General features: G+C 56.1%; 1 protein-coding gene across 3 annotated transcripts in view; it reads right to left on the bottom strand.

Annotated features, from left to right (window-relative positions):
• LMNA (lamin A/C) overlaps positions 1 to 8,142 on the bottom strand; it is a 30,292-nt gene that overhangs the window by 2,867 nt on the left and 19,283 nt on the right. The window contains exons 3-12 of one of the 3 annotated variants that reach the window (XM_017852428.1): positions 5,561 to 5,686; positions 5,114 to 5,284; positions 4,780 to 4,905; positions 3,989 to 4,209; positions 3,677 to 3,896; positions 2,789 to 2,896; positions 2,585 to 2,704; positions 2,065 to 2,154; positions 1,057 to 1,326; positions 712 to 734 (exon numbers count right to left, since the gene is read on the bottom strand). In XM_017852428.1, coding sequence (XP_017707917.1) covers positions 712 to 734; positions 1,057 to 1,326; positions 2,065 to 2,154; positions 2,585 to 2,704; positions 2,789 to 2,896; positions 3,677 to 3,896; positions 3,989 to 4,209; positions 4,780 to 4,905; positions 5,114 to 5,284; positions 5,561 to 5,686 — 1,475 coding nt within the window. Of the gene's footprint in view, positions 1 to 491; positions 735 to 1,056; positions 1,327 to 2,064; positions 2,155 to 2,584; positions 2,705 to 2,788; positions 2,897 to 3,676; positions 3,897 to 3,988; positions 4,210 to 4,779; positions 4,906 to 5,113; positions 5,285 to 5,560; positions 5,687 to 8,142 lie in introns of those variants that run through there. The other 2 variants (XM_017852426.1, XM_017852427.1) reach the window with 2 other exon arrangements.

The raw sequence follows: 8,142 nt of genomic DNA, 5'->3' as shown, positions 1-8,142 counted from the left end.
CCTTTCTTCTCCCTTCTTCCACCTCCCACCTCATTCCCATCTCTTGTCTAAATAAAATACAGAAAAGCAAGCGTAGCTGGTACCTGGGAGAATGGACTCACCCCGGGGCTGGGGGCAGGGGTGGGGACTGGGGGTGGGGCAGGCAGAGGAACCTCAGCCAGGTGTAGTGGAATCACGGGAGGCCAAGCCCAGGGGCCCAGCTCAAGCCGTCCTCTCTCTTTCTCTCTCTCCCTCTCAGAGGCTGGCCTGGCAGTGAGCCTGCTGTCCAGAGGAGGCTGGCGGAGAAGCCTCCATGCCTGCCTCTCAGGCACCATGTCACGGGGTCCCCGGGGTGGGGCAGCAGCCAGGGCAGAAAAGCAGAAGCTAGCCTCTATAAAAGCACCCCTTTCCCTTGGCTTCTAGAGGAAGCCCTCTTTGGTTTTAAGGCAGATGTGGAGTTTCCTGGAAGCAGGGAAAAGGAAGGGAGGAGAAATTAGGATTGAGATAGATGCTTTTTTTTTTTTTTTTTTTTTGCTTGTGTTTTCCTTCAGTATAAAACCACTGTAGAAAATAACTTCTCTTAGAAAAAAAAAATACAGAAGAAAAAAACCAAAGGGTTATTTTTCTTTGGCTTCAAGCCCCTCCCATGAGGTGCAGGGCAGGGGTGGGCATGAAGTGAGGAGGAAGCAGGAAGCCTCCACCCCCACCCCTGCCTGGCAGGTCCCAGATTACATGATGCTGCAGTTCTGGGGGCTCTACAAGAGAAGACAGAGGAGAGGGGTGTGAGCAGCAGGGCCTGGACCCGGACCCTCCCTCCCCTGGCTCCTACAAGGGAGGTAGCATCTCCCCCATCTCTCACACTCCAGCCCTGACCCTGCCCTCCAGTCTGGGGCTCAGACGAGAGGGGCAGGAAGCAGGGGTAGGCTGTCTAGGACTCAGGCTGTGGGGAGGAGGCTCCCACTCCCCCGGGCTGCGGAAGAGAAGGCAGGCTCTCCCCCCTGCAAGGCCACCTCGTCCTACCCCTTGATGACCAGTGACCCACCTGCAGGGTTTGGAGACAAAGCAAAGACAACTCACCTGGGTTCGGGGGCTGGAGTTGCCCAGGAGGTAGGAGCGGGTGACCAGATTGTCCCCGAAGCTGCCACCCCCACTGCCCCCCACACTGCGGTAGCTGCGAGTGACCGTGACACTGGAGGCAGAAGAGCCAGAGGAGATGGGTCCGCCCATCTGGGCTCCTGAGCCGCTGGCAGATGCCTTGTCGGCAGGCTGCCCGCAGGTCCCGCACAGCACGGTGCGCGAGCGCAGGTTGTACTCAGCGGGGTCCCCCGAGCTGGTGCAGTGGGAGCCCTGGGAAGGGAGACAAGGCTCAGGCGGGACGGCGAGTCTGGGACTGACCACTCAGGCCCAACCAGGGTCCAGGCTCCTGCAGGCTCCCAGCCGCCAGGCAGGAAGGTGGGGTTCTGTGCCCAAGGAGCCAGCGGGCAACAGGGCTTTGGGAGGCCAGGGGCCAGGAGGAGGGGAGGGAAGACATAAAAGGGGAGAAGGCTCACGAAGACTTGGGGACAGAGAACCAGAGAGGTGACTCTGACTCTGTTCTAGCTACTCTGAGCTTAAGAGGAAAAGAAGAGAGAAAGGGAGCAAGCTCGTAGGGCAGCAGGCATGCACTATTAATTGGATGAGGGGCAGGAATGAGAGAGAATATTCTTGCAGGAAAAATGAGGGAAATGAGAGGATATGCATGCAACAGGAATGGGGGAGAGAGGCAGGGCGGGCATGCCCCACGTCTGTCCTCCCTTCCCTTTCCCAGGAGACAAATCCAGACCCTTGTCCACTGTTCCCACAGGAATATTCCATGGCATCAGAAAGTTCCCACTCCCTTCCTTACCAGAGTAGGGCACCCAGACACCTGGGTTCCCTGTTCAAGGTATAGGGAGGAGAGAGAAGAAACGCCAGGCCAGCGAGTGAAGTTCCAAAACATTCTTTAATGAAAAGATTTTTGGCACGGGGAGGCTGGGGAGAGGCTGCCCCCAGGCCTGGCTGGGTGGCCCCAGTGCAGGCTCGGCCTCAGCGGCGGCTACCACTCACGTGGTGGTGATGGAGCAGGTCATCTCCATCCTCATCCTCGTCGTCCTCAACCACAGTCACTGAGCGCACCAGCTTGCGCATGGCCACCTCCTGGCAAGGACATGGGACCAGGCCTAAGGGTCAGGGCCAGGGAAGGGTTGTGCAGCATGTCTACCCCAGTGACCACCTGTAACTTTTCTTGTGGCCTGCCCTTTGTGGCCTGCCCTTTGTCCGGCCTGCTTCTTACTCTGTCCTCTGATGGAGCTAAGGAACTCATTTCCACTCCAGAGGGACACTGTCAAGCTCTCCGGGTAGGAGTATGGCTCTGCCTTTAACAATCCTCACAGTCTAACTTCTACCCCTTGTGCTGTTGAGGAAGCATCTTTTGGTTTGCCTACTGGGTGGGGAAGTCTGGGGCCTGCAACAGAGAGCTCTAGAAAGGGGCCCTGAATTGACTAACTTGGGTTGGGGGAAGCTGGCTCCGATGTTGGCCACCAGGGGGAACCTCGTCCAGCAAGCAGCCAGGCCCAGGCCTACTTACTTCCCCAGTGGAGTTGATGAGAGCCGTGCGCAGGCTGTTCCCGCAGCCCCAGGTGTTCTGTGCCTTCCACACCAGGTCGGTAGGGGGGCTATGGGTGGCCCCAGCTCCTGCAGCCCAGATCTGGAGAGGAGAAAAGGACACTTACCCCAGTGCTCCCATCGCCACCCAAGGCCTCCCCAGAGTCCCAAGTGCCCTGCCACTCACCGTTACCACCTGCCCAGCCTTTAGGGTGAACTTTGGTGGGAAGCGGTAAGTCAGCAAGGGATCATCTCCATTCTGGCGCTTGATCTGCCAATTGCCCATGGACTGGTCCTGCCAGGAAGATAGGGAAGAGGAAGGTGGGGGAGGCTCAACCAGGCTCTTGGGTCTATCTTGCTCAAGGGCCCAGCCCTCTGCCCACCTGCAATTGAGGCCTCTCCTTCCATCTACACCCACCCCTGTCACTGTCCTTCCCCCTGGGGATAATAGCCATGATCTGTGGACATATACGCAGAGCCAGGCACACGGATATCTTATCTTTCATCTTCCTGACAACTCAAAGACTTAGGGATCATTATTCGTCCCCATTTTTTTTTTTTTTTTTGAGACGGAGTCTCGCTCTGTCCACCAGGCTGGAGTGCAGTGGCGCGATCTTGGCTCACTGCAAGCTCCACCTCCTGGGTTCAAGCCATTCTCCTGCCTCAGCCTCCCGGGTAGCTGGGACTACAGGCACCCGCCACTGCGCCCGGCTAATCTTTTGTATTTTTATTAGAGACGGAGTTTCACCGTGGTCTCGATCTCCTGACCTTGTGATCCGCCCGCCTCGGCCTCCCAAAGTGCTGGGATTACAGGCGTGAGCCACCGCGCCCGGCTTCGTCCCCATTTTATAGATGAGGAAACTGATGCCCTGAGAGGTTAAATAACCTGCTCAAGGTCTCACAGCCAAAGAGTTCAGGAGCCAGGCCTGGAACTAGAGTGTGGGGGAGATATACAGGCTCACCCTGGTCCACCCTCTGAGGGGAGGGATGTTCCTCTCTCCACATGCCATCCCTCTGTCTTGCCACTCTCTCCCTGATGCAGCTGTATCCCCTTAGACCCTGACCAGGAGCCTACCTCATTTGACTTGTTGCGCAGCCGGACAAACTTGCCCTCCTCGTCCACCTCCTCCACGGCCACACGCCCGCTAGTGCGTGCGTGCTGTGAGAAGCTGCTGCGGCTCTCGGACTCCAGCTTGCGCTTTTTGGTGACGCTGCCCCCACCCTGTGTCTGGGATGAGTGCGAGGAAGCACGGCCACGGCTACGCTGTGAGGTGGGGCTGGGGGACAGGCGTAGCCTGGGAAGAGGGAGACCAAGTGGGGGTCTAGTCAAGGCTACTCACCGGCCAGAGGATACTGCCAGCACCTCCCTGACATCTCCCCAGCCCACCTCTCCTCCTCGCCCTCCAGGAGCTTGCGGTAGGCGTGGATCTCCATGTCCAGGGCCAGCTTGATGTCCAGAAGCTCCTGGTACTCATCCAGCTGCTGCTGCATCCTTGCCCGCATCTCAGCCATCTCCCGCTCCTTTTCCGCTAGCAGCCGCCGGCTGGTGTCCCGCTCACGGGCCAGCGAGTCCTCCAGGTCTCGAAGCTTCGCCTCCTTGGCGGCCAGCTGCAAGGGGGTGGGAGGGTTTGGTGAGCTCCCAAGGGCCCTGAGTATGGGGAAGGAGGGACGTGGGTCGGCGTAGGAGACACCTGGCTACCCTCTCTGGGATCTGCAATCAGAGGCTTCCCCAGAGCCCTTATCAGAGCCCATCACAAGCTCTAAACGTAGTCTTGGCTGGAAACTGGGAAGTCCTTCCCCTTGTCTAACTGAAACCTCTCGTTCTGAGGCTAGACCCTTTTTCTCCTGTCACAAATGGCACAGCCAGCTAGAACAATACTGATGCTTTTAACACCTCACATTGCAGAGTCTTATGGTAACTCTGAGTTGGGGAGATTAAGAACAGCCTCCATTTTCGAATGTGAAAACTAAAGCCCTGAGAAGTGAAGGTGAGGTAAGAGTGTACAGAAACAGCACACAGGCCGTCTGACTCCACATCCTGCGGCCCTTCTCTGTGGTCCTGGGGACACATTTCATCCCTCTCCTCCTCAGGAACCCCCCACCCCCAACCCCAGGCTTCCGGCCTGCATCCTGCCCAGACTCCAGGCCCCTGGAGGGAGGGGTGAGGTGGGGTATCACCTGCTTCTGGAGCTGGCTGAGCTGAGCGGAGAGGCTGTCGATGCGGATGCGAGACTGCTGCAGCTCCTCGTGGGCGGCCCCCACCAGGTTGCTGTTCCTCTCAGCAGACTGCCTGGCATTGTCCAGCTGGAGGGGAGGACACAAGGTTATGACTGTGGTGACCGGGAGGGGTGGAGGCACAGGCCTGAGTTGGACATCACTGCTATAGCCTCAGGTCCTGAGCCACCCTAAGCTCCCTGCCACCATCTGCCTGATCCCAAGGAATAGCCCAGTGTGGGCAAGGGTAGGGCTGCCGAGGGCAGAGGTAGTGAGGGAACCAGGGGTGAGCAAGCACCTTGGCGGAATAAGTCTTCTCCAGCTCCTTCTTGTACTGCTCCACCTGGTCCTCATGCTGGGCCCGCAGTTCCTGCAGGGCGTCCGCCAGCCGGCTCTCAAACTCACGCTGCTTCCCATTGTCAATCTCCACCAGCCGTGTCTCGTGACGGCGCTTGGTCTCACGCAGCTCCTGGAAGGGTTGGAACAAGGACACATAAACCAAAATCAGAATTAGTTCCTGGGAGGCCAAGACCCAGGGACGGGGCTCCCTGCCCAGCCCTACTCCATGAGCTACCACCAGCCCTACTTTAACCTGGGAGCTAAATGCTGACTACCCCCAACTCCCTGTCCACTAGGCCAAGGGACACAGGAAGGCGAGCTCTGCATGCAGCTGGTCCCCCCTAGCCCAGCCCAAGTCTGTCATCACCCAGTCCCAGCTCTCTGGCCTGCAAAGCACAGTCCCCACCTCACTGTAGATATTCTTCTGGAAGTCCAGTTCCTCCTTCATGGTCTGCAGCCTGTTCTCAGCATCCACCCGCCGCAGCATCTCATCCTGAAGTTGCTTCTTGGCCTCACCCAGGGCTGCCTCAAGCTGTGAGGAAGCAGGCAGAGGTGAGGAAAAGGGGTCGCAGAATACAATGACTGAAAGGAAGCTGAGAGGTGGGCTGCTGCCCGTGCACCCCTTTATACATGTGGAAACAGGTCCAGGGAAGGAGAGCCTTGGATGCCTGCAGAGGTCAGGACATCTCACTCACTCTCGGCAGGTACTGTGCTAAGAAAGAAAAGATATATCTAATACAAAAAAGTAGCCGGGCATGGTGGCACATGCTGTAGTCCCAGCTACTCAGGAGGCTGAGGCACAAGAATCACTTGAACCCAGGAGGTGGAGGTTGCAGCAAGCTGTGATCACACTACTGCACTCAAGCCAGGGCAACTCAGTGAGACTCTGTCTCAAAAAAAAAAAAGAAAAGATATATGCCCCCCAACCACAGGACTCCCTTCTCTGGCACAACATAGCAAATGCTATAAAGGAGTTATGTGCAAAGTACTGAGGGGACATGAGAGAAAAAACCAAAGTAAGCCTGGGGTAGTTGTGGGGGGCTCTGGGAAGGCCTCCAAGAGGCTAAGACCCAAGGGACAGGCTAGCAGGGCCTACAGAGAGTTACTATCATGACTTCAAGGGCAGAAACAAACATGTACAGGCACAGAAGTATGAAGGCATGCATGTTCTGGGGTCTTTGGAAAGATGAGTACTGCTGAAGCCTGAAGTACGGGGTGGGAAGGGATGGGAGAGGTGGCTGGGTCAGTAGGCAGGGGCTGGCTCATGAAGAGATGCCCTTATCTGCCATGAAAAGAACCTGAGGATGTTTGAGCAGGAGAGCACCATGCTTAGATTTTAGATTTAGATTTTAGATTTTCTTTTTTTGTTATTTATTTTTTTTGAGACGGAGTCTTGCTCTGTCACCCAGGCTGGAGTGCAATGGCGCGATCTCCGCTCACTGCAAGCTCCGCCTCCCAGGTTCACGCCATTCTCCTGCCTCAGACTCCCGAGTAGCTGGGACTATGGGCACTCGCCACCAGGCCTGGCTAATTTTTTGTATTTTTAGTAGAGACGGGGTTTCACTGTGTTAGCCAGGATGGTCTTGATCTCCTGACCTTGGGATCTGCTGGCCTCTCAAAGTGTTAGGATTACAGGCGTGAGCCACCGCACCTGGCCTCTTTTTTTTTTTTTTTTTTTTTTTGAGATGGAGTCTCACTCTGTCGCCAGGCAAGACGTGCAGTGGCGCAATCTCGGCTCATTGCAACCTCCACGTCCCAGGTTCAAGCGATTCTCCTGCCTCAGCTTCCCAAGTAGCTGGGACTATAGGCACGCGCCACCACACCCAGCTAATTTTTATATTTTTAGTAGAGATGGGGTTTCACCATGCTGGCCAGGATAGTCTCGATCTCTTGACCTCGTGATCCGCCCAGCCGTATGCTTAGATTTTCATTTAAGAAAGCACAGGCTGGGCTAAGTGTGGTGGCTCATGCCTAAAATCCCAGCACATTGGGAGACTGAGGCAGGAAGAACTCTCATGGCCAGGAGTTCAAGACCAGCCTCGACAACATAGAGAAAACACGTTTTGCCGGGCGTGGTGGCTCATACCTGCAATCCCAGCACTTTGGGAGGCCGAGGCAGGCAGAACACCTGAGGTCAGGAGTTCAAGACCAGCCTGGCCAACATGGTGAAACCCCATCTCTACTAAAAATACAAAGAGCAGCTGGGCGTGGTGGTGGGCACCTCTAATCCCAGCTACTCAGGAGGCTGAGGCAGGAGAATGGCTTGAACCCAGGAGACGGAGGTTACAGTGAGCCAAGATTGTGCCATTGCACTCCAGCCTGGGTGACAGAGTAAGACTCGTCTCGAAAGAAAAGAGAGAGAGAGAGAGAGAACATGTCTCTATTTATAAAGAAAAACAGGGCGGCCGGGCGTGGTGGCTCACGCCTGTAATCCCAGCACTTTGGGAGGCCGAGACGGGCGGATCACGAGGTCAGGAGATCGAGGCCATCCTGGCTAACACGGTGAAACCCCATCTCTACTAAAAAATACAAAAAAACTAGCTGGGCGAGGTGGCGGGCGCCTGTAGTCCCAGCTACTCAGGAGGCTGAGGCAGGAGAATGGTGTGAACCTGGGAGGCGGAGCTTGCAGTGAGCCAAGATTGCACCACTGCACTCTAGCCTGGGCGACAGAGCGAGACTCCGTCTCAAAAAAAAAAAAAAGAAAAAACAGGGCAAGGAAGCACAGGCTGATCAGTGCATCTAGGAAGGACTGGGGGAAGGGTACAACTGGGAGGCAGGAGACCAGACCCAGGAGGAAGGTGGCCCAGCCTTGGTTTGGTGGCTTCTCCGGGTCTTTCCCTGGTACACTGTGATGTTAGGGCCTGGGAAGGGAAAGAACCCAGGATGGAAACTTGGCCACTGACTCTAATCCTGGCCCTGCTATGAACAGATGAGACTGTGAAATTAGGAATAAACTGCTTTTTTGATTCCTAGTTTTTATTTATTATT

Source organism: Rhinopithecus bieti, unplaced genomic scaffold (genome assembly GCF_001698545.2).
Source record: "Rhinopithecus bieti isolate Rb0 unplaced genomic scaffold, ASM169854v2 scaffold_33937, whole genome shotgun sequence".
Taxonomy (NCBI): domain Eukaryota; kingdom Metazoa; phylum Chordata; class Mammalia; order Primates; family Cercopithecidae; genus Rhinopithecus; species Rhinopithecus bieti.
This window is presented reverse-complemented; position numbering and strand designations above follow the sequence as displayed.